A 27,634-nucleotide genomic window follows, 5' to 3' on the forward strand; every position below is an offset into this window, starting at 1 on the left:
CTAAATGATGGCACCTTCAGAGCTCTCCACAGCGCATTTTGTGGCAACACTTCGAAGGCCCTGAAAATCCAGAATTCCACAGTCTATCCTCCGCTTTCTCAACTTCAATTTCAACAAACTGGAAGTAGATGCCAAGTGTACAAAATTCCATATCCCATCCTCCACTTTCTGTATTTCAATTTTGGTACATTTGGAGTAGGCATAAAGAATCCAAAAATCCGTATTCCACCCTCCATTTTCTCTATTTCAATTTTGGCACATTTTGAGTTACTCCCGGAGTCCCCTCATACAACCATCAACAACCATTTAATTACAACAGATTTCTATGCTGAACAAAGTCATCTGGTACTATACTCCTTTCACTCTAAATTGGCCCAGATTTTTGCCTTTTTGCAGCTTATTTCACGTTGATCAGTGGCGGAAAAAGACAATGCTATGGCTCTACATCCTTTCCATAGCATTTCCTCGTGACTGGCAACATATTCTACAATGCTATGGTGCTACATTTTTCTCACAGCACTTCTTCATGACAGGCAACATATTTTAGTATTAATCTATATTACAGTTTAGCATTCAAGATGGAGATATGGCAATTTTGGCCCAAGTTAGAGTAAAATGAATATAGTCAAAATAAAACTAAAAAGTATATCACCCAACTAGTATGCTTAGAGTGAAGGACATACTGCCAATAGAGCATACTTAATATAACATAAGTCTATATAAAGCACAGACTCACACACCTGCTACAAGTGTTATATTTGTAGCTATCTGTTCACAACCCAGAAGAAGCATGTTGGCTGGTACCCTTGTTTATGTGGCTCTCAGGCAAATATGATGATGATAATGATGATGACAATAATGATGACTGTAATGGTAATCATAATAATAATAATAATAATAATAAATGCTACAGATGCAAAAAATAATAGAAATTTGTTGACATGAAATAAAGCATTATGAGAAATGCACTGAGGTGGTCTGGCCATGTGGAGAGGATGGAGTGAGAGACTAACGAGGAGAGTATGTGTGTGAGGTGGAGGGGGGGAGAGGGAAGGGGGGGAAGAGGTGGGGGGAAGAAGTGGCAAGATATATGAGAGTGAAGGGGTGTGAGCTGGGGGCAGGGCAGTTAAATGGCGGGGATCTGGGCAACATGAAGGTGATTTGTTTGTGGCCACCCCTTATGGAATTGAGGCGTCTGGTAATAGAGAAACAGACGAAATAAAAAATATATGGCAAAGAATATGAATCTATATACTTTTTTTAATTGGTAAAGATTCCATTAATACCAGAGAAGAATAAATTAATGAGCTGGAATTTATATAGACAAAGACTGCATAAATACCAGAGGAAAAAATGTTTTGGTACCAGATGTAAAAAAAATAAGTTGGTAAGGTATAGGTGTTAAGAGGCTTCACATTATTGGATGAGGATATTGCCACCAAAACAGTTGTCCTGTCTAGATGACCCTAACCATCAAAAATCCATCATCATCATTATCATCATCACCACCATCACAGCCATCATCATCATCATCATCATCATCACCATCACCACCATCATTATGGCCATCATCATCATCATCACCATCACCACCATCATTATGGCCATCATCATCATCATCATCACCACCACCACCATCATCATCATCACCATCATTATTATCACCATCATCATTATTGAGAGCCTGAAAAAAAGCATGACAGAATGAGATACAAACCAAACTCTGCCCAATAAAGAAATTAACAAGTCCTAATAACTCAAACAAAGCCGCCATTACACACTCACTATGTACAGTTTCATTTTTAATTACATCAAAGTGTTACTAACTTGGCCCGGAATTCCCAAAAACGCTGACGATCAATTCCCTGTTGCAACTCACATATGATTTCACAGGAGCACAGTTGTTGACTTTCTGTCTATCTATCTATCTATTGCCAGACGCCTTATTCCCGGAAAGTGTGGCCATAAACAAACTGTTTCCATGTCGCCCTGTCCCCCGCCATTTCACTGCCCCCTTCCCCCAGCTCACACCCCCCTCTCATGACTTTATAGACAGGTTTTATTTGCCCGTATTGAGAGCACGTTTTGTGTGGTGAGGCACCCCACATACAACTCTCCTCAACAAGTCAAAGGCTTTGTGTCTCATTAACTCTCCTCCTCTAACTGGCTCCCTTCAACCTCTGACTCTTTGCCACACTGTTGCATCTTTATCTCTTTTCTATCGCTACTTCAATGGTCAATGCTCCTATGAACTGTCTGCGTGCATTCCTCCACCACTAAGGTGGGTGCACAGCACCTGTCTAGCGAAAAACTCTCATCCCTTTTCTGTCCAACTCTCTAATGCAAGAGTTAACCGTTAACCCCAGTCTGTCATGTATGCAACAGGTCAACTTTGGAACTGTCTATTTTCTACTGCCTATGACCTCCAATGTGTCCGGACACATGGAAATAAACAACTCGTGAATCGATGTTCGTCCCATAACCAAGATTTATGAAGTTACAACAGGGTACGGAGGAAGATTTGAAAGCAGCCTTGTCCTTCCTGCAAATCAAAATGCAAGACAGAGGAAGATTTGAAAGATTCCGTGACCTTCCTTGAAATAAAAAACCAAGACGGAGGAAGATTTGAGAGCCTCCTTGTCCTTCCTGCAAATCAAAACATGAAATGGAGGAAGATTTGAAAGCTTCCTTGTCCTTCCTGCAAATCAAAAGCCCGGGATGGAGGAAGATTCAACAGCCTCCTTGTCCTTCCTGCAAATCAACACCCGAGATACAACAAGGAATTGACCATACGTGCATTTGTGCCTCCTGGTCCTGCTCTTTTTTTATTTTTTTTTTTAATGGAGCAATATTTCTTCATTGACGAGTCTTACAAAATTGGCGCGTATCACAGGACAGAAAAAAAAAATGATTAGCGTGGATCGGCATGTGAACTGGAACATTCCCAAAAGGGGAGCTATGTTTTGAAGAACAGAACATCATTAGAAGAGGATTAGAAGAGCTGAAGAACACTAGGAAAGCCAGAGAACACTAGAACATCATTAGAAGAGCTTTATAATTATTTTTGAAGGGCCAGAGAATGTATGAAGAACTTTAGAAGAATATTAAAATAGCCAGACAATATTAGATGAACATTAGAAGACCAAGAGTATGTTAGAAGAACTTTACAAGAACATTAGGAGAACTGGAGAACATTTAGAATCCATCAGTCTCTCTCACAAACTTACTGAGAGGACTTAAACAAAATGAAAGACCTAAGCCTATCATGGTAGGGAAAAACTCCAGTATTTATTTTCCAGCTAATGTCATACGATTTTATTGTGAGTCATAGGAGCCGCAGTGTTGATATTGGTACCCCTGACCCCCTCTCATGATTAAGACAACTCTGGTATTTTGTTCTGGTACAAGCAAGATGGTTTTACTCAGTCATATGAGTCAGAAACTTATAAATGAAATTCAAACTCTGAACTCATCTATCTCGTACTCTTGCTTAATGTACCTGCTTACAAAATAAATAAATTAATAAAAGATCGAACAGATTTTTAAAAGTGCAATTCAGACAGGTTTTCTGGCAGCAGTAACTTTAAGTGAATGTTTACGTCATGTTTTTCATATTCAGTATTCGCTACTTCAACCAAACATATAAACATCCTTTCCACTGCACAGTACAATATTATTTACAAAGCATAGGTTATCAAAAAATTAACTAAGCATTCTATTATGTACTGCAACAATGAAGAGCAATCATAAATTTAAAACTACATGATAATCACAAATACAGTACTGCAATGTCAACTAATAATATCAACTGGCAGTACATATAAACGCTGTGTATGAGTAACCATTTTCTTTTGACGCTGTGTTGTTGTCGTATTTGATGTTACTGCTGTTGCCGCTATTCTTGTCATTCTGTTGTTCTTGTTGTTGTTGCTGTTTTTGTTACTGCTGTTTCTGTTCTTGTTACTGTTGTTGCTGTTCTTCTTCTTGTTCTTCTTATGACCCAATGGACTGCAAAAATCCAGTCCCTTTACCTGGGCCCTCCCATATACCTTTTATAATAGTTTAAGGTGTGTGTGTGTGTGTGTATGTGTGTGTGTGTGTGTGTTGTTTGGATGAGTACAGTGTTGTGGTGAGAGGATCAGCACTACAGAGGGGCAAGAGGCTTGTGTACAAGAGGTCTTAGTTCCTAAGTCCTGGAAATTGTTTAAATAGAAGAATTATACCCATAGATGGCACTGCTGTTGTTGCTGTGGCCCCAGGTTCACCAGCTGGTAAACCCGATGGACTGCAGGACACCAGCCACTTCAGCCAGGTGCTCCCTAATGTCTTTTGCCGAGGTTATGTTGCATAACTGACTGTTTTGTAAAAGTCTGATGCATGAGGTGGAGAAGTGTGTTGCAGTGTGACAGGCTGCATTACAATAAGGTCAGAGTGGCTTGTTTTCAAGTTGTACAATACAGTACTTTGTGCCCTTCTTAAGTTACTCCAGCCTGTCTGGCCAAGCAGACCCATCAACCACAGGCAAGCAACTGCCCCTGCAGGGCCACTGTGTGCAGTGAACATATGCTTCCTAGTAGTAAACAACACCTCACCAAAGCCAGGTGCAGGGAAGGTTGTGGGGGTTTGGTTCCTGGATGGATGCTGCATTTGCATCTCTCTCCCCAGTTGACTGGGCAACATAGTAGGCTCCACCCTGCCACATTATTTACTTCTAATGTTACCACCCAGCATTATAAATGGTTTCCTGGGTTACAGGCAACTATTAGACTTGTCACTCAGTATGGAGCCATCTGAGGTGGAAAGAAGACTGATGAGTGACGGTGTGCTGTTGTATCTTGTGCTGGTAATGGAGCCGAGGGACATACAACAACAACATATCCAGATATTGATATAATTCTTCTGGGCGGGTGAAGGCTGTGTGTCTTGTGTTGGTGTGGTGTAGAAAAGTGTGTAGCCATATACAGTATACATCCTTATATATACAGTATATATATATTTATATAATTAAAGGACGAACTTCATGAGCAATGCTGTAAATATAAATGCAGAATGCTTGCAAGTAGCCAGCATTCTTCTTGTCCCTGTGAGAAGATACAAAAAACAACTTTCTTACAATCAAATTAATTTTTTTGTCCTTGCAAGTCAAAAATCTTTCTTCACAATAATTAAATCAAACTCATAATCTCTCTTCCCCAACGTCCACTCTCACTCAAGTGCCGATCACCTTTCGGGAATGTTCCATCAAGTATGTGTATATTACATGACAATTCTAAAACATTTTCCTGTATAAAAGAAGTGTTCGTCCATACATCACCCTACTGTTTACCCCACACCTTTGTAACGCTTGGCCTCCCTCTATCACGATGCCCTTAGCCATAAAAATAATATGAAAACCGATAGGATTAACCCTGTGAGGCTGGGTGGCGTCCATTTCAGTTTACTCTACCTAGCACCAGAGGATTTTACTCAGCTTAACATCTCTCTTGAACTGAAGGGGTTTGTTAAGGCTAAACTACAGTATATATACCCTCTCCAGATCAAAGAGTTCAAGCAGTCAGACCTCCCTAAGCTGGACTAATTGGAGCTTAAGCTTGTCTGACTTATTTGCAAATCTGGCTTTATAAATCTGCCTTATCTGTGACCACCCTATCAGTGGAGGGAATGACAATTTTTCTGCTATATCTCAAAAATGTGAAAATAATAAAAATAATAATAGTAAATCCCTTCTGGGTGGCTATTTGGGAAGATTATTATTTTTCCTTGTAGAATGGCCATGTACAGTACTACTAAAAAAAAAAAAAAAAAAAAAAAAAAAAAAAAAACACAAAAATAGTGTCAGAACTGCATCTGATTTACGAGTTTCTGACTTAACAGTTTCGAACTTAAGGGAATTTTCAGTTTGGGGATTTTCAAATTGGTGGAGGTTCTCGACAAACAGAAGTCCGATTTAAGGGAGTTTCCAGTACATAAATTTAATAAGGTCTAAGCTGAATAAAATCAACAGGAGAAGGCAAGAGTAGTGTGAAGTAGACATCCCCAACACACACGTCCCTCACTCACTATGCTTCCAGTAACAACAATCCAACTCTTTCTCCCTCCCTCTCTCAAGGAACCACAAAATATTTAAGTACAGACAGTCTCCATTATATGTGGCCTTTTCTTAAATTATTATTTTTTTTTTGGCAATTAAGTCGATAATTACAAAAACAAATGGAAACACAAAAAAATAACTGCCTATTAAAGATCCATTGCTATCTATACAACTGACCTAACAATTTCTGCCAATTTTTTCAGCACTGTGTTTTTCTTTTTTTTTTCAAAATTTTGAAAAGCAACCCTGATATATTACGAAACTTCCTACAATTTTTTAAACCATCCCTGATATATTACAAGACTTTTGACAATTTTCAAAAGCATCTCTGATATATTACAAGATTTGGAGGACAGTCGGCTTTATAAATTATGCACGTCTTTTAAAATATTTTAAAGTTTTCCATAAACAGAAATGTATCCAAAAATCTCCATAAATAGCAACACATTCAATACACATTTCGAAATTTAACGTGCCGAGTGCATTTCAATTTTGCTGTCCTCAAAATTTTAATTTTCTTCTTTTCCCATGTAACTTAATCTGTAAATTGGGGGTACTACTACTACTACTACTACTGCTACCACTACTACTACTACTGCTACTACCACTACTACATCTACTATTACTTCTACTACCACTGCTACTACTAACAAACGTCAATCCTAGGCTCATCTCAACGTGAACCCAGTGGACTGCAGGATGAAGATGCCTCTCTCCTGCAGTCCACATTCCTCCTTTCAGGGGATAGGGAGGGAGTTGAGGGACGTTTGTATAACCAGGCAGCTCCACTGCCAAATTATATCAGTGCCACCACATCAAGGATCCCACTCTGGCAGAATGCAAATCAGGTTTACAGTCGGCAATGGAAATATAATAGGCAATTTTTAGGCATTTTACTATGAATGTAATGTAATAATAATAATAATAATAATAATTCATTCATTCCTCATCTAATCCAGTGTTGCCCCATGAGAAGCGTAGGAACCCAGGCTATGCAAGTTGGTCCTGACATTTAAGATGAGAATGACAATAATAACAATACGAATACACTGTACTAATAAATCATCATCATCTATGGTTGTGACACTTAAAGATGAGTGACAATAATAATAAAAATCATCATCATCATCATCGTCAGCATCCAGACCTCCTTTTCCACCCTAGAGCAGGGTGAGGAGTAGCAATGTCCAGACAGCCCAAATTTGCCCAATCCAATGGGCCACGCTTCCATTCACTCATCATTCAAGCCCCCAGAATCCTGGCTCTATCAAATATGCCAAAATAATTCACCACGCTCTGTAGCTTCACATAAACGTATCCAATAATAATAATAAAATATAATGAAAGGTGACATAAAATGAAGACTCTCTGTATGTACGTGGATGGAGCTTTCCTGATATCAGTTGGTATCCTTAATATTCCTTACTTAGCTTCTCTTAACAATACAGCAATAAAGAAGAGGCAGAGGTAGTTTGAACAAGCTTACAAAATATTAGGATTTATGGGGATGACAAATTTAACTCTGTCTATCTATGTCTGTGTCTGTTTATCTATCAATCTATCTGTCTGCTTATCTATCTGTCTGTCTGCCTATCTATCTACTGTCAAACATCTTCATCCCGTAATGGGTGGCCACAAACTAATCACTCCTTCTGGGAGTAAGGTGTCTGGCAACAGACAGATAGTTAGACAGACAGACAGATACATATAGACAGGCAGATAACAATATGACAGACAGATTTGTAGACTAACTTATCACCCCCAAAAATAATAAATGCCTGTTATAAATCCCAATCTAATGGCCTTTCAACCACCTCGTTACAACAGACGTCTTCCTCGTTTTATCCTTGCTACAATCATAGAGTACTATAATTACTGAGAGAGAGGGAGAGAGCGAGAGAGAGAGCAAAGATGCCAGTGGGGGATGCCTTCATGTGGTGGCAGTGATATAACCAGGTGGAGGGCCTGCCTGGTTATACAAACATCCCTCAACTCCCTCCCTATCCCCAAAAAGGATGATGGCAGACTGCAGGAGAAGGGCAATTTCAGCCTGCAGTCCACTGGGTTTGCAATTCAGATGATCCTGGGGCTGCTACAAATACTACAACTACTATTACTACTATAACAAATACTCCTCCTACTACTACTATTATTACTACTACTACTATTACTACTGCTACTACCTCATCAATATGAAGGCCTTCCATGAAAGAATTTTTGATCATTGTGTGTGTGTGTGTGTGTGTGTGTGTGTGTGTGTGTGTGTATCATTGTTTTTTAGCCATTTTGAAACTGGAGGGATTAACATAAGTTTTCTTCAACCCCTTCAATACAAGAGGCCTTTTTCAAATTCATATAAAACCTCCTGAAAGTAGCAAGAACAAAATCAAAGACTATCGGATTAACGAGACGGATGAATTACACTTACGAAGGATTTAAGATCGTAAGAATAATCACTACATGCCCTAAAATGAAGTGGGAAAAAAAAATACACTTTTTTTTTAAATGCACATCTTTTTCAATGGCTGTCTGAGTCTGTTAAATTCCACTTCTTCTCTTTCTCATTTCCCAATAATAATAGTAATAATAATAACAATAATAATAATAATAATAATGATAATAATAATAACAATCATAATAATAATAATAATAATAATAATAATAATAATACAGTAAATGCCCTAAATAAGAAGAAAAAAATCCAAAACAATGCATTTTCTTTCCACAGGCTTCTTAAATTCCACATCTTTTACCTTAATTCCACACTTTCCTCTTTTAATTCCACACCTTCCTTTTTAAATTCCACATTTTCCTCTTTAAATACCACCTCTTCTCTTTACTTTCCACATCTTCCTCTTTAATCTCCACATCTTCCTTTTAAATTCTACATCTTCTTCAATTTCCACATCTTTCTCTTAAATTCCACTTCTTCCTCTTCCTCATTCCATAGAGATGAAAATAAATAGATTACCTCCAGCCATCACTACCACCACCACCATCGCTCTATGTGCCTAGCAGGAACCTTCTTTTCCGTAAAAATGCACCATTCCATCGAGTTTTGGGGGGATGTTTATATATCACTAAGTGCGTCCGTATCACACAATGAACGGCAAAGAAAAAAAAAGAATTAAGCCTCTTCTCGGATTTGTCTGGAAGTCCAAGTCTCACCGAGGCTTGCTTTCAACTAAAACTTTCTCTCTCCTCAGTTTCTGGCGATCCACTCGACTCACGCACACTCGAAACACAGCTCTCGGTTTCTGTAGATCTGCTGCTCACTCAAGCGTTTACAGACGGTCCTTGTTATGTGCGTTATTGCTGTGTGTTCTACTGGTCCTTGTTCTGTGTGTTATCTTGTTGTGAGTTCTAATGGTCCTCGTTCTGTGTGTTATTATCTAGTCATGTTCTAATTGTTCTTGTTATGTACAGTATGTTATTGCATCGTTATGTGTTCTAAATATCAAAACTATTTCTACTTATTTCATTTAATAACTTGAGAGGGACTGTTAACTCAGCTGTTAAGGTTGCATTGAAATTAAGGGAAGTCAAAAAATATATATATATGTAAGTAGGAATGGAATTTAAGTAACTGTGCCTTTACAAGTAGCAATGAAATGTAAATCCGTTTTAAGGTAGCAATGAAACTAAGTAGATTTCGCTTTATAAGTAGCAAAAACAGTAGGTAAAACAGACTCTGAAATCAAGTAAATTTGGCTTTATAAGTAGCAAAGAAACTAAGTAAAATTGGCTTTGAGACTAAGTAAATTTAGCTTTATATGTAGCAAAGAAACTAAGTAAAACTGTCTTTAAAAGTAGCAAAGAAACTAAATAGGCTTTGAAACTAAGTCACTTCAGTTTTACAAGTACTGGTAACACAGAAACTTTATCTGGCAATGTTTCTATAATTTAACGAGGAATTAAAATCAGAGGGGAAACACAGAACAGTCTACACATAACAAGGACCCGCTGTACGACACCAAAGCGATAATGCCCGTCCCCGATTGTCCCTGGCACTGGACGAAAACTTGGCCACCCATTCTCCTCCACGTGGCCACCCGTTCCTCGCATGGCCACTCGTCTTCTGCATGGCCACCCGTTCTCCGCGTGGCCGGCCTTCCTTCTGGAGTGGCGAGAGAAACTGAAGACATAATGGTACCCTGATTTTTACTGGAGTAATATGGTCAAGCTGCCTGTTCAAGTAAGCTAGTAACAAGGGATAGTTGTGGGTCGGTTTCTCGGTAAGCTTATTTCTCGTAACAAGGAATATTTCTGGGTCAATTTTCCTTAAGCTTATTTTTCGTAAGAAGGAATATTTCTGGGTCATTTTTCCATAAGCTTATAGTATTTCTCGTAACAAGGAATATTTCTGGGTCATTTTTACGTACCGGTAAGCTTATTTCTTGTAAGAAGGAATAACTTGTGGGTCAGTTCTCAGTAAGCTTATATCTCGTAATAAAAAATACTTCTGGGTCGTTTTTCCGTATGTTTATTTCTCATAAACAAGTAATTTCCAAGGCATCTTCTTCTACGTAAGCTTGATTCTCGTAGCAAGGAATATTTTTGAGAGTGTTTATATGGTCAACTTGTTTCTCGTGACAGGAACGTGGATCGTTTTTCCTTGCGCTTAATTCTCAAAACAAAGAATATTTCTGTGTCATTTTTCCATAAGCTTCATTTTCATTACAAAGATCATCTGTGGATTGTTTTCCCAGTAAACTTTAATTCTCGTAAAAAGGAATAAACATGGGCGCTTCTTCCGTAAGCCTGATTCTCATCGTAAGAAATATTTGTGAGTCTTCTTTCATACTCTTAACTATCATTCCAAGGATTATCTACACAGATGTTTTTCCGTACACTACTGCTCACCGTTTATTAATAAGCAAATTTATCAAGACGTGGAATATTCATGGGTAGTTTTTCTGTATGCATCTTCTCATTTTTACATGATATTTCTTATAACATGAAATATATATTATTTTTGCGTATGCTGACTGGCTCTTAGCTTTTAAAATTTAACTGCCATTGCAAGGAATACGGTATCCATGGGTTATTCTTCTGATGTCACACTTTTTTTTATGTCATTCCCATAACAGGAAATATGAGTTATTTTGATGTCACAGCAATGGGGTCACTGATGCTGTGTACAAGCTGAAGTTACTGTACTCGTAATTCAAAGCATAAATCCTACTCTAACTGTACAGGTGTTTTGGTCTGGCGGTGGTTTGACGCAGGAAGGTTTGCAGTTACTAGCGCTGAGAGATATTCCTTTTTGTTTTCAGTCACTATGGTTGAGAAATTTTCCTTTTTAAGTCACCATCACTGAGAAATTTTCCGTGTTCGTTTTTAGTCATTAATGTTGTGAAATTTTCCTTTTTTTTTCCAGTCACTGTTGTTGAGAAATATTCCTTTTCTTTCCACTATCACTGAGAGATTTTCCTTCCTTGTTTTCAGTCACTGTTGTTGAGAAATATTCCAGTTTTTTTAGTCACTGTTGTTGAGAAATATTCCTGTTTTTTAATTCACTGTTGTTGAGAAATATTCCTGTTTTTTAATTCACTGTTGTTGACAAATATTCCTGTGTTTTTCCTTCTTGTTTTTAGTCACTATTATTGAAGAAGTTTTTATTTTCGTTTTTCTCTATCAGTCAATGTTGCCAAGAAATTTCCTTCTTTTTTCAGTCACTATTATTCAGAAATCTTCCTTTTTTTGTCCCAGAAAATACATGCATTTTAATCAGCAAGCAATCAGTCTGGAAGCTAAAATAACATGATCGGAAAAGATCTATGAAGCTCTACCATACTTTTTTTTTTCTCAATTATATACTTGTTTCTAATATATAACGACAGGCAAGACCTTGACCACTGAAGGGAAGGAGAATAATCTGGTCACGCCCCCACACGGCGTTTGGAAATACGTCCCCGTTTGGTAGATCAGACAAACGGGTTACTCCTGGCGTAGATGTCGTTGGGGTGGCTGTTCTGCTGGCTGATGTTGTTCCGGCTGGCACATTGCTGGGAGGGACAAGGGATGCCAGTTAACGGAGATGCTTATGGCTTTAATACAGGTTATATTTCACACAACTATCTATCAATCTATCTATCTGCCTATCTATATCTATCATTCAGTGAAATGTTGAATATCATTATTTTCATATCTGGCTTTAATGTATCAATCTATCTATCTATCTGCCTATCTATATCTGTCTATCATTCAGTGAAATGTTGAATATCATTATTTTCATATCTAGCTTTAATATATCAATCTATCTATCTATCTGCCTATCTATATCTGTCTATCATTCAGTGCAATGTTGAATATCATTATTTTCATTTCTGGCTTTAATATATCAATCTATCTATCTATCTGCCTATATCTGTCTATCAGTGAAATGTTGAATATCATTATTTTCATTTCTGGCTTTATGTAACTTTAAAATAATAATAATAATAATAATAATAATAATAATAATAATAATAATAACAATAATAATAATAAATAAAATGAATACTATGGACAATTATATTAAACAACTTTAAGTGAAACAAATATAATTCCAGAAAGCTTTTATGCAAAACTGAGAAACTTCATCCTGACTAACTGGTCAATTTATTTTAACATGAAGTCTAACAATAACTTACCATGAAATATATGTATGGGCTGTGAAAACTGTCGATGTGGATTCAAAACTGTTGGTGTGGTTTCAAAACTGCTTGGTGTGGTTTCAAAATTGTTTATGAAGGTTCAAAACTGTTGGTGTAGGTTCAAAATTGTTAGTGTAGTTTCATAAGTGTTGGGTAGGTTCAAACCTGTTGTTGTAGGTTCAAAATTGTTGGGTAGGTTCAAAATTGTTGTAGTTTCCCATGCCTCATCTCAAACTACAACTGCACCAAAGTCAAAAAAGCACCACATGCAGTTATGGACAGGAAGAGAGAGAAAGAAAGAGAGACAGAGAGAGAGAGACTTAAATCTTTATAACAGCTGCTTTTCATACCATCTTTTTATCTTTTTGCTTCACAGTTGTTTGATAGGGGAGTGTGGAGTTATGTCGGAATAAGCTTAGATGTATCAGGTGGAGACAGGCTTTTGGGGTGAACCACTTACTGTATGTGGAATTCAATTACATGGAATTCATTATGATTAATTGGTATGGAATTTGTTTGTGCAAAATTCGTTAGCAGAATTTGTTTGTGGAATTCGTTTGTGGAATCAGGTCATGCAGAATTATGTGGATTTATTTGTGGAAATCATTTAAACAGAATCCGCTACTGCTACAACTATACCCCACACTTACTATGCACTCCTAAACTGTATGCAAACAGCTGTTACATTTTCAGGTAAGGTACACTTCTAACCCATAATGGGGACTATATGTACAAATTTAAATCCTCATACACTAAAGAAAAGCCACAGGGAATAGGTAGAAGACAGTAGATTTTACAGAAAGAAAACAAATAGCAAGCAGCTACCACACGTAAAAAGGACATGATAAAGTGTAAAGAATTAGGAACACATAATACACTCAATACACAATAAAGAATTAACCCCTCGGCTGCATATAGCACTCCGGAAACGCCAATTGGTAGACTGCACCATACCTTCAAGACGCGAGAAATATGGTGAACTTTTCAGTCATTTTTCACGTATACCGGATGCTTATGCTTGATGAGTGGGTCACGAATCATCATTTTTTTTTTTTTACTTTGTTTTTTCTTCCTCCATTCATTGGGAAAAAAAAAAAAAAAAAAAAAAAATGTGGAGTATACACTTTGTCGGAATAAAATGTTATCATGTTTGGTTGGGTACCAGGGTCAAACATGATAAAACACATTTTTTAACACGGTTTTCCTGCACCACGGACACAGAAAATGTTTAGGACCACTGCAGCCTTGGGGTTAAATAAAGAGCCATCATATAATAAAGAGAAGCCATTAGACTATAGCAAGCTGCCATAACATATAAGATAAAGTAAAGCCATAAATAAGATAAAGTAAAGCCACAAATAAGATAAAATAAAACCATAAAGAATTAGTGGTAGGCATAACATAAATAGTTATCACACATTAAAGAAAACCCATCACACAGCCATAACACAGACATAACATAAAGCCATAAATGATTAGTAGCAGTCATAACACTCAAAGTCACCACATAAAAAAAATAAAATTAAAAATAAAGCAGTACCAAGCAACCATAGCATGTAATAAGATCAAGTAAAACCATAAAATAAGGTACAAGCAATAAAGAATTAGTAGTAACCATAACACACAAATGGGAAAAATAAGCCAAAGGGGAAACCCATAGCATAAAAGACAAAGTAAATTCATTAATATAATTAGAGGGACACCCAGTGGAGCACATCTTTCCGACAAGGGCAATGTAATTTCCAAACCACTCTTCCAGATCCAGAATCTGTATTACAATCCGAATCAGTTCCAAAAGTTGACCAATTGTTCCTCGGGACCCACCATATTTGGTCCAAATCTCTCTTTTCGTTTTTGAGTAACCCTGCTAACAGACAAACAAACAGGTGAAAACATACTCCCTTGTCAGAGAGAATAACGGCCAAGAGAACTGGGAGCAGCCCTAACACACAAATAGCATCACTATCTTGTGGGTTCCTGGCCTTTGGTTCCTTCTTCCTAACACTTGGAGGAAAAAAAAAAACACACGATACGAAGTTGCCATCACATATATGAGATGCTCCGAGAGACAGCTCCCCAAACACTGACATGACAAAGAGTTAGATTTATATGCCATCTGATTCTCCAACATCTTGAAAATGTGTATCTACATATATAGTCTTAAATTCTGCTCTTATAATGATGTTCTGCTACTGTCTGAACATTTATTACTATTATAACGGTATTATTATTTATTTTTTTAATTATTATGAATGGAAGACACCTGTACTCTGGTGTATGGATTATTTTTTTAATTCTTTTGGTTTTCCTTCCTCTGTTTCGTCATACAGTACAGTTAAAATATAGTACTATTATTATTATTATTATCATTATTATATTTTTATTACTACTACTACTATTCTTATTAAGATTATATAATTGGTAATAGCAGTGGTATTGTTATCATACTTATTATTATTCTTAATTATATTGGCTTCAAATTTACTCCAATTTTCCCTTTGACTTAAGCTTTATAACTAATCCTGTTCTTCTCTTCCTCACGTCTAGCATTTCTGAAGTTGTCTTCCAGAGTGCCTCGTTAGTAAAGCAAGCCACGAAACAGCAGAGCGAAGTCATAACTAATTCACCCACAGGAAGTAAAAAGAAAAAAAATATAATAATAATAATGGTACTCACTGCCTGCTTCCTCTCCCATGTCTTCATTGCTAACTTGTACTTCTCAAACTCATGGCACCAGTCACTGTACACCTGTAATGCAATGTACTTATTAATGTTTGTTTGTCTATGGGGCTGGCATCATACACTTGCCTCTGTACCTTTAATTCCTTCCTTCCATCCCTCCTTCCTTTCCTTCCTTCCTTCCTTCCACTTTATCTTCCACTTCTCTTTTAACTTTTGCCCCCCACTCCCCCTCCCAGCCATGCATCACAGTATCAGTCTCTCTCTCTCTCTACCCGTTCCTGGTAGACACTTAGTTTATAGTTACCTGTCATGGTTGGGTAGGTGGGCAGTATTGCATATAAATCCTCCTTGCAATCTGGGCAACGATTTCCTCTATTTTGTAACGATTTCCGAGAACTGACAGCTAAGCGGACCAAGCAGGATTTTTAAACACCCTACAGTATATGTATGAACCAAACCTTGATTGATGTGCTTCAAAGTGAGTATATGTACTAAACCTTGAGTGATGTGCTTCAAAGTGAGTATATGTACGTACTAAACCACCTACGGTTTAATGATAAGTACTGTACAGGATGGCCCCTATTCGTATAATACTCCTTTTCCACTCACTCGTTTCTTACTCACACTGCCACATACACACCCACATCAGCAGACTGAGCACATTGAGAATACCTGCTTTACGTGTAATTCAAAACCATTCTACTGAACCGATGCTAAAAATTGCATCTCTTAGAGCAAAAACGATAAATATGTAGCTTCATCAAATGAGCTCTAAATTTGCTGGGACACACACAAAATTGTGATAAAATTCAGGAAACATTTCGGGGGATAGAAAAATGCAACTCAGAAAAAATTAATGGAACTTGCTGGTATAAGGGGAGATGAAGTAGCACACATAAATAAATTGATTCACACGTGATACTGATTCACACATGAAACGATATGACATTAAAGGTGGGAAACACACATTAAAGTTCGTCATTGATCATTGTTGAAAAAAGTGAAAAACATAGAATTACACGGGCTTTTACCATCTATCTATCTATCTATCTATTGCCAGACGCCTCAATCCTGTTTGGGGTGGCCACAAACAAATTGCCTCCACGTCGCCCTGTCCCCCGCCATTTCAATGCCCTGCTCCCAACTCACACCCCCCTCTCTCATATACCTCTCCACCCTATCCTTCCATCTCATCCTCGGCCTCCTCCTCCCTCTTCCCCCCTCCACCTCACTCACATACACTCTCTTCGTCAGTCTCACACCCTCCATCCTCTCCACATGGCCAAACCACCTCAGTGTGTTCCTCATAACACTTCCTATCACATCCACATCCACACCACAACGTTCCTTTATATCCTCATTCGTCAGCCTGTCTCTCCATGTGATTCCACAGGCTCCTCTTAAATAACTCATTTCCACTGTTCTCATTCTAGACTTGTGTCCTTCCAACAATGTCCAAGTTTCACTTCCATACATTAGAGTTGGTATCACAATACTGTCATGTAGTAACTTTTTCACTTCCATGCTCACTTCCCTGTTTCTTATCACTGCTTTCAAAGAACCAGCAACCTTTCTTCCCTGCTGTACCCTTTCAAGCACTTCACCCTCCAAACCTCCATCCTTACTCATCACACTACCCAAGTACTTAAACGTACTCACATTTTCCAATTCCTCACCATCCAACCTCACTGTACATTCACTGACTTCACCTCTCTCAAAGACCATCACTTTACTCTTCCCTACATTCACCTTTAGATTCCGTTTCTTACACACACTCCCAAACTCATCCACCAAGCCTTGCAGCTCCCCTTCGTCTTCACTCAACAACACAGTATTATCTGCAAACAACAGTATAGGGAGTTTCCAAACACTATCCTCTCTCACCAGGGCCACTCTAACATCCACTACCCTACCTTGTACCTCTTTTATTACCCCTTCCATGAACAGATTGAACAATCATGGAGACATGACACATCTCTGTTTCAACCCAACCTTCAAAGAGAAAAATTCACTTAGTTCACCATCCACACGCACTGCAGCCTTAGCACCATCATACATACTCTTCACAGCATTCAACAACTTCCCATCTACTCCATATATTTTTAATACTTTCCACAATCCTTGTCTATCCACCCTGTCATATGCTTTCTCCAAATCCATGAAAGCCACATACAACTTCTTTCCCTTCTCTAGAAACTTTTCCACTAAAGATCTAAGAATGAATATCTGATCTACACAACCTCTTCCCTTCCTAAAGCCTCCCTGTTCTTCTCCAACTAATTCCTCTGTTCTTTCTCTAACTCTGTCAATAAGTATCCTACCATACACTTTTCCTATTATACTAAGAAGACAAATGCCCCTATGATTACCACACACTTCTATTTCCCCTTTTCCTGTGTACAAGGGAATAATTATACCTGACTTCCAATCCTCCGGGACTCTACCTTCCTCCCAGGCCAATCTGCACATCTATATATATTCTCCCTGCATATTGCATCATTTCCATCCATCCATCCATCATCCTCCCTGCATCTTAACTACATATTGCATCACTTCCTTCCTCAATCTTAACTACCTAAAGCGTCATTTCCTTCCTCAATATTAACTACAAATGGCCTCAGTCCCCTCATCACCCCTACCTTCTGGAAATCATTGGTGCGTGCTGGTGCGGCACAGCGATGGGCGTCCACCGTGATGTTGTACGAGCACACGATGTCGCCGCCCATCTTGCAGTCGTAGCGGCCTGCATCCACCTCATTGACGTTCATCACAACAAGACCGTGCTCGGAGGTCTCGATGTACTTGTCTGGTCTGGAAGTAATTCGTCTCATTAGGCTAGGGAGTTGTCACCATCATCATCATCTCTATTCATTATCATCATCTACGCTATTATTCCTGCTGCCTAAAAGAATGCACTGTTATTATCGTCATCATCATCATCATCATCCCTATCCTTACCACTGCCTAAAAGAATGTATTATCATCATCATCATCATCACCATCATCATCTTTAAAAGAATGCACCATTATCATCATCATCATTATCCCTATCCTTACCACTGCCTAAAAGAACATTATCATCATCAATATCATATCATCATCTTTACCACTGCCTAAAAGAATGCATTATCATCATCATCATCATCAACATTCAGGACTACCACAAGATCACGTTCTGGCATGTCAATCTGCATGTCGGATCCACAACACCTGGCTCAATCAGGACACTTGTTGCTGACAGTACCTCACCAGGGTCACAACACGGCCCTTCCCTATGGCGAGATGCAGGGAAATAGGACACTCTGATTTCCCTTACTCCTGGGCAGGGAAATAGGACACTCTGATTTCCCTTACTCCTGGGCAAACCAAACTACCATTTCACTCTTGAAAACTCTGTAATGTAGGTACGTCCATGTGTCAACCTTATCTGCATGATAGTGGCTCTCTCCCCTCCCAAAAAAAAATATATATAATAAGTAAATAAAGAACGAGCCAATGCACGTTTATATCCAAGGGGTGGATGGGGTTTATTGCTCACGTAATGCCACTCAGGGATGAGTGAGGCTGGTCACTCTCATCTTAAATATCAGGACCAACTTGCCTAGCCCCGGGCTCCTACATTCCTCATGGGGCAACACAGGATTAGATGATGATGATGATGAAATGAAAAATACATTAAAAAAAACTATGGCAGCATCTCTGTTCAATCCATTAACCCTGAGGTCATTCTGTATGACTCCACCCCAAGTCTTCCTAGGATAAACCACCAGTAGAAATGCAATGCACCTTACCTGTATCTGATCTGGTATTTGCCCTTGTCCTTAGAGTAGTGGTGCCAGGTGATGTCCTTGAGTGAGATGGGCCGGGGCAGCTTGACGGCGCAACCCAGGTGGATGCTCTGGCCCCACGTGACCACCATCTTCTTCTTGGCGATGCAGGCGTCACACAGGCCGGGGGTCGAGCCTGTCACATCCTGAAGCAGCCTGAGGAAGAATGGTACATCGTTAAACCCTTTCTGGTCAAGAACTACGGTTTAATCCCATTACACTTCCACTACACTTCAATCACCTGTACTGCAAACCTCTGCAATAAGGAACCAATTTTAAAATAACAAATAAAAATATGTTACATCACATTTAATTCTTATTTATGTATGATGACTCTCTAGAGAAAAAAGAAAATGGAATACACAGCTTTTATCTCGAGTTTAAAGATATCTTCAGGTAATAAAACAAGAATAATCAATCTATCTATCTCTTGCCAGATGCCATAATCCGGTAAGAGGTGGCCGTCTGTCTTTGAATTAGTTGTTTTACGGGGAGGGGCGCTTGATGGCACGTAGGGAACATGTATGGGTTGGTTATACAGTTACCACCCAGTGCTGTAAATGGTTTCTTGGCTTACAGGAAACCATTAGGCTTGTCACTCAATGTGAGGCCACCTGAAAAGGAAAGAAGAGTAATAAAAAGTGACAGGAAAGATGGAAGAAATAGGAAGAGAGGAGGACAGACACAATAAAAGAAAGATAAAGGTGAAGGATGAAGTAGGCAGCAGGAGGAAGAAACAGCAGGGGACAAGGTGACACAGTGTGATTTGTTTGTGGCCACCCCTTACAGAATTATGGCTATAGACAGACAGGTAGACAGATAACTGACAGACAGCTTTCGAAGTCTACTGAATACTGAAGGGGTGAAAACTCTTGCTGCGCTTCACTCACCCCGGTTCATATGGTTTGCACATGTTGGCATCCTTGTCCCAGCCGCAGTAGGGGTCGTGGGAGCAGCGCAGGCAGTTGTCATAGCGACCGTGGCACATAAATAAGTCCACCTGACGTACTCGAGTGTCCGATGAGACATACAGAGATTTGTGCTGGAGAGAAGGAGAAAGAAAAGTAGGTTTATATATGAGGTGCCACGATGCAGAACTCGCCAAGTCCCATCTGGCCATTTTTGAGTTAAGTGTGCCACCATATTCCCCCATCATCCCTTTATCCATACCACCATATTCCCCCATCATCCCTTTATCCATACCACCATATTCCCCCATCATCCCTTTATCCATACCACCATATTCCCCCATCATCCCTTTATCCATACCACCATATTCCCCATCATCCCATTATCCATACCACCATGTTTCCCCATCATCCCTTTATCTGTACAGCTAATAGAGGGTCTGCTATGCAAGTATTAACATAGTCCAAATTCTTATTCTGCACCTGCCAAATGCCATCCATGCCATCCCACCTCACTGACTACCACTCCCAAGGCCACAGATGGATAGACTGACAGATAAAGAGAGACAGGTTGATAGATAGATTTCCAAGTCTATTGAATACTGAAGGGGTGAAAACTCTTCTGCGGCCTACGGTTCCCTCATTACGCTCTCCCTCAGTTGTAGCTCACAGCCTCCCCTCGCTTGTACGCCTACGATTACCTTCCTATCTTTCCGTGTTTTCGACATTATTACCGCATAATGACGAACAATGACAGTGATGCCAATGTCTCATACAACCCCCTCATCCATGACAAAGAAGTGGAATCCTGAAAACTAAGAGTAGAATGCGGCCAGAAGGATGCAGTATCTGGTATTACAGTACTGTATTGAAATTTTGATATTATTAAGAAATTATTGAAACACTCAGCCAGTAAACCTTGCATCCTGGCTACATAACACTTTAATCTACATTTTAAGACCAAAACCAACTTAACAGCTTGCTTAGTTGACGAGATACTGAATTTTGAAAGTCGCAAAACTCTGAACATGATTTTCCCTGTTGCTTGTCTATGGCGCTTGGCAGGTTCTGCAACTCAGTGCCTCATCATCATCATCATCATCATCATCACCATTATCATCCTCACCCTCATATTCCCATCAGCTACTGGGTGAGACAGGATCCAGAAAAATGGGATCCAGAAACAAGAGAATAAAATATAAATACCAGGTGAGTAGAGAATAAAAAATAAATACCGGGTAAGTAGAGAATAAAAAATAAATACCAGTAAATACATCAAAATAAAACAAAAATACTGGACAACTACCAACAACCCAGACAAATTAAACACACATTCCAAATTTATGTTAATGGCATACAGCACACCCTAATTTTAAAATGCAGATTCGTTTCTGAAAGCAGACTGAATAATGACATCGTAAAACACACACACAATGTAAAAACGGTGCTAATGTGCTGCCATCACAGGTGCTAAACTGACGCCATCACAGAGGCAAATGGGCGTATAACAGTTGATCATAAAGACTTTCGTATTTTCACAACCAACGCAACTGCAGTGTATGTGTATAATTTCCTTCCTTTGCACAATTCACAACACTGTGATATCAGGACCTATCAACCATTCACAAATTTCAAGCCCCCAGAATCATAAAATAATATAATAATAATAATAATATTAATAATGATAATAATAATAATAAAAAGGAACTGTACCAACATATATGTTGCTTAATGAGAAATTTTTCCATCTGAACATTCATTATGCTGTGAAATCAAGACAATTTAAAAAATACCTAAATGTACATATTTAATAACTATAATAATAGTAATAATAATAACTAATGACAATAGTAACAATAAGAGTAATAATAACAGTAATAATAATAATAATAATAACAATAATAATAATAATAATAATAATAATCTAGTACTTTATTCCTCAAAAGCACCAGTTCTTCCACTAAGGCATTCACTGGTGCTTGAATAGATGAATACGACACCCACCTTCTTTGAGATCTGCATGGCCCTGATGGGAGCCGGGGTAGTGACCTCGTACACGTCCAGGAGCTGCGAATGAGACTCCCCCTCCTCATCCTGCCACTCCACCACCTTGTACACCCGACCATCCACTGCAACACAAAAAATTATTAGTCACTCAATTATCAGTCACATACAATTACGATTAGTCATGCAATTATTATTAGTCTACCTAACTATTGCCAGACACCTTAATCCCGTAAGGGTGGCCACAAACAAATCACCTCCATGTCGCCCTGTCTCTTGCCATTTTACTGCCCTGCTCCCAGCTCACACTGCCCTAACTCATATACCTCTCCACTCCATCCCTCCGTCTCATCCTTGGCCTCCCCCTCCCTCTCCCCCCCTCCTCCTCACTCACATACACTCTCCTCATTAGTCTCTCGCTCTCAATCCTCTCCACATGGCCAAACCACCTCAATGTACTTCTCCTAACGATTCCTATCACATCCACATCCACCCCACAACGCTCCTTCACTTCACCAAAAATCATCAGCCCACACAGACTTGACTCAGGTTCAGTGATACTGTAATATGATTCTAATGATGGGGAAGAATAATAATACAAATGATGATGGCAAAGAAGATGATAATTTTAAAGACCAACTTACCTAGTCCCGGGCTCCTACGCTCCTCATGGGGCAACGTAGGATTGGATGATGGATGGATGAATGATGATGTGACTGGAGTGTTAAGAGAAATACACCGAGATGGTTCAGCCATGTGGAGAGGATGGAGAATGAGAATGACAAGAAGAGTGTATGTGAGTGAGTTGGAGGGGGAGATCAAGGAAGAGGGGGAGGGATGAAATGGCCATGTGGAAAGGATGGAGAATGGGAGACTGAGTGTATATGAGTGAGTTGGAGGGGGAAAGCAGGAGGGGGAGATCAACTGTCCATGTGGAGAGGATGGAGATGAGAGACTGACAAGAAGAGTGTATGTGAGTGAGCAGGAGGGGGAGATCAAGGATGAGATGGAGGGATGAAGTGGAGAGAGATTTATAAGCGAGGGGGTGCGAGCTGGGAGGGAAGGCAGCCAAATCAGGGGACAAAGTCAACAAGGGGGTGTTTTGTTTGTGGCCACCCCTTATGTGGTTTAGTCATATGACAAAATATAAATCGATAAATACAGACAGGTAGATACAAAGATAGACAGATAGATAGACAGACAGAGATTGACAGATAGACAGGCAGACAGATAGACAGACAGATACAGTATAGAGATAAGTAGATAAAGAGACAGAGAAAATGATGATACAACTCTACACTTTCCATTTACAATCCTACACCCAAACCCGCCGCTGCTACACTCACATGAGCCGGTGTAGTAGACAGTGTAGGTGTTCTCCTGCCCATAGGTTCCCCCAGACACGCGATCCACCACCAGATGTGTGAAAATGAGATCGCGCTTGAAGAACACGGGCTTGTTGTGTTCGTGTGCCACCGCCTCATCCATGAGTGGGTGGGATTGCAGGAAGGTTAGCACATTGTCTGGAATACAGAGAGAAATGTTAGAGGAGTTAACACACTCACGCTCTCTCTCTCTCTCTCACACACACACACAAACACACACATATACAATAGGACACTGAGAGCACAGAAAAGCACTGTACATTACATTACACTGTCTGAAAAAAATAAAGAATAATATTAGATGAAATAACCCCACACACACACACACACACACACACACACACACACACACACACAAATAATATGACACAAAGTAGGGAAAAGCACTGTACTTAACATTACATTACTCAACATTGTCTGAAAAATAAAGAGTAATATTAGATGAATTAGACACAAAACCACATACGACACTGAGATTAGGAAGAAGATTTGTACTTACCATTACATTATCTATCTACCCATAACATTAACTTTGCCTATCTATCAACCATCCAATCCTTCACAGTCTATCAGGAACATCTATCAGGGCAGAGAGAACCCAAGACTCAGTCCCTCCAACGACCACCTCCCTCCTCACCTCACCACCTTCACACACCACCACCCTCTTACCCCCTTCATGGTCAGGATAACTCTAGCATTCTCTTCCAACCAACCTCAGGCAATTTTCTTCAGCTCAGAGCCAGTCCTGTCACCTCACTTTCCTCCACCTCCTCAAAACCAGGAAGTTGCCCTGCAGCTGCCAAAGTTGGTTTCACTGCAAGCAACAAACATCTGCAACATTTGTCTGATTTTTCTGTGTGTGTGTGTGTGTGTGTGTGTGTGTGTGTGTGTGTGTGTGTGTGTGTGTGTGTGTGTGTGTGTGTGTGTGTGTGTGTGTGAGAGAGAGACAGAGAGAGAGAGAGAGAGGTAGTAATATAACTGGTAACTTTATTTTTCTTGAGTGCAGCTGGTCAACTCTGGGACTGGCATTTCACTGTCTTTCCCACTGCCTATGACCTCATGCCTTATACAGTACGTCATGTTTTCAAGCATCTCAAATTTATCGGATCTTGAATTTGGCTTTCTCCTCACTCAGCTTTTCTTTTACAGGTACAAAAAGGACACAAATACATTTTCACACAGACAAACAAACAAACTGCACACACACACACACACACACACACACAAAACATGACACAGGAACAATGACATAAAAATAAGAGAGCAAAATGTGGAACTAAAAAGCCAAAAAGAGGAGACTTTTTTTTTTTTTTTTTTTAATGTGAAGAAGGAACCAAAGGCGATGAGCCCGCAAAACTTTTCCTTCCAAGAGAAAAACAAAATACGAGAGAGAGCCAAATTCAAGATCCATTCATTTCGAGATGCCTGGACACACTGCGTTTGAAAGACTGGAGATCATAGGAAGCAGGAAATACAGACAGAGGTAGACAGTTCCAGAGTTGACCTGTTGCATAAATGAAGGACTGGGAGTAACGGTTAACTCTTGCATTAGAGAGTTGGACAGAAAAGGGGTGAGAGTTTGCTGCTAGACAGGTGCTACGCGCCCGTCGTATAAGTGGAGGAATGCATGCTGTTGCCATGATCCCAGACTGAATTGGACGTGAGGAAGGAAAGATGTAGTTTAACAAGGAGGCCATTATGTGAGACAGGAACAGGGAAAGGAGATCCAAATATATGGCCATCAAAAAACAAGGCAGAATATTGTACCAGGAGCAGGTTTTGATGCAACGTCAAGTTCAACCGGGCAAGAGTACTGTAGATGACACGAGGAAAAGAAAATGATGTACAGTAAAAGGAAAAAATGTGAGGCAAGGCCAGAGCCACGGGTTAAACTGCACACAGAAGAAAGGAGAAACAGTAAAGTGGTTTGTTGCAGTGACTCGAGGTTCAACCGGACGTGAGGAATAAAACACAAGATAAAGTTGTTTTTGTCCTTGTTGTTAAGCCCCTGTCTGTCTCTGGCTAAGCAGACCCACTGACCACACGTAAGCAACTACTGTACTTCTGTGGGGCTGACCTACAAGTACAGAGTAGGGAACCAGTGTCCTCTTGTAGCAGACAGTGCCTCACCAAAATTGGACCGGAGTCTTTCCGAGAGTAAAGTTCAGGGAAATATAAGAAGGCTTGGCTCCTGGGTGAACACCACAGCTGATTCACCCAGGGTACAAAGCACCATAACATGCAGGCTTTTTGTCAGTGCCAAATGAGATACAGTAAATGAGGACAACTAAAATGTTTGCTCCAGAGAAACATAAAAGAATCTGTTGGAAGGTAAACAGTTTGACGATGAAAAGGACAGGAGGAAGAAAAGACACAGTGCAGTAAACCTAAGAGGGTAAATGTGGTGCGGGGCCAGAGCAGGTAAGGGTAAGACGGGTCAGGATGCGGAGTGTCGTAAAAGAGGGTCGTAAAGGCCACGTGCCGGTGCCGGGACGGGGGATCAATGGTGCGGCAGGACAGGTGATGGTGCATTATGTTACCCTACCGCACTCACCCACCTCTAAGCCACCACTAACCCTACCCTCATTACTCTAACCTTTTACACACAGTACCTCACACTTTCACACTACTACACATTCTACTACTATCTATCTATTCTATCTATCCACTGCCAGATGCCTTAATTGTGTAATGTGTAACCACAAACAAATTACCTTAACCTTTAACACATTCTGCCTGACACTCACATTGTTACACATCCTGTTACTATCTACCTATTTTATCTATCTATCTATAGCCAGACACTTTAATCCTGTAAGGGGTGGCCACTAACAAATCACCTCCAAGTCACCCTGTCCCCTGCCATTTTGCAGCCCTCACCCCAACTCACACCCCCCCTCTCTCATATACCTCTCCATGCCATTCCTCCACCTCATCTTCAGTCTCCCCTTACCTCCCTCTCCCTCCACCTCACATACACTCCTAGCTAGTCTCTCATCACAAATAAATCACCCCCATGTTGCCCTGTCCCTTGCCATTTCGCTGCCCTCCCCCCAACTTACACCCCCATCACATTACGACAAGAACTCCTCCACTAGAATGATGCACGAATCTGGCTTCTTATCATCTCCCAGTAATTTCATTATTTTAAGAATTCCGGGAGTACAGGAAACCATCTGGCTTGTCATTCAGTGTAGAGTCACCCGTAGAAGAAGGAAGAGGAAAGATGGAAGGAAAGAAAGACAGAAGTGGAAGGAAGGGAAGAAGGAAGGAAAAGAGAAACAGGCAGTCACCTGAATGCAGCACTACATCGAGTGAGTGGATGGTGAGCACCCCCACTTCTTTTGACACTAAATAAAATCATAAAAGACATTTTAAATTATGGTAATTCTTGGTACTGGATAAAACTAAATTCGTAATACGTTTACTACTCTATACATTTTTATAATCTTTCAAATACAGTTTCTTGGTCATCCATTTTCTTGATGCTGTGTGTGAGAGACAGAGAGAGAGAGAGAGAGAAAAAAAATTCCCCACATTTGTGAATGACCAGCCTCACTCATACCTGAGTGGCATTACGTGAGCAATAAACCCCAACCACCCCTTGGATATACACCTATACAGGGTCAATCTGACTGGAGCACCGTAATTACCCACTAAACCACCAGGCGCCATAATTTGGTTATATGGTTACCACCCAGCATAGTAAATGGTTTCCTGGTGTACAGGAAACTATCTGGCTTGTCACTCAGTGTAGAATTGTCCGTAGACAGGTGGAAGAGGAAAGAATGGAGGAAAGAAAGAAGAGGGAGTGTACAGTCACCCGTAGGAAGAAGAGAGGAAAAAATGATGGAAAGAAAGACAGAATTATATATATACAGTACTTATTCATGAATGACCAAGTCTCACATAAACAACCAAGTCTCACCTTTCAATAGTAGGAAAATGACCCTTGGCTCACTTCTCCATACCTATAAAGACAACTGACTCCTGGATCCCTCTCCAAAACCTACACAAAACTGAATCAGCCTAACTGTTCAAGCCCCGGGTTACTTTTCCACACAAATACAAAACCAACCCTTTCTCACCTTTTTATGCA

At 39.7% G+C, this 27,634-nt stretch overlaps 1 protein-coding gene across 1 annotated transcript in view; it reads right to left on the minus strand.

Annotated features, from left to right (window-relative positions):
* Positions 1 to 11,796: 11,796 nt before the first annotated feature.
* Sema2a (Semaphorin 2a) overlaps positions 11,797 to 27,634 on the minus strand; it is a 273,357-nt gene continuing 257,519 nt past the window's right edge. Inside the window, exons 9-15 of the mRNA XM_080268857.1 lie at positions 23,497 to 23,673; positions 22,151 to 22,275; positions 20,129 to 20,280; positions 19,203 to 19,394; positions 18,051 to 18,222; positions 15,406 to 15,477; positions 11,797 to 12,099 (exon numbers count right to left, since the gene is read on the minus strand). Coding sequence (XP_080124983.1) covers positions 12,019 to 12,099; positions 15,406 to 15,477; positions 18,051 to 18,222; positions 19,203 to 19,394; positions 20,129 to 20,280; positions 22,151 to 22,275; positions 23,497 to 23,673 — 971 coding nt within the window. The 3' untranslated portion in view covers positions 11,797 to 12,018. The remainder of the gene's footprint in view (positions 12,100 to 15,405; positions 15,478 to 18,050; positions 18,223 to 19,202; positions 19,395 to 20,128; positions 20,281 to 22,150; positions 22,276 to 23,496; positions 23,674 to 27,634) is intronic.

This window comes from Coenobita brevimanus, chromosome 30 (assembly GCF_032717465.1).
Source record: "Coenobita brevimanus isolate Jiangsu-jjx chromosome 30, ASM3271746v2, whole genome shotgun sequence".
Taxonomy (NCBI): Eukaryota; Metazoa; Arthropoda; class Malacostraca; order Decapoda; family Coenobitidae; genus Coenobita; species Coenobita brevimanus.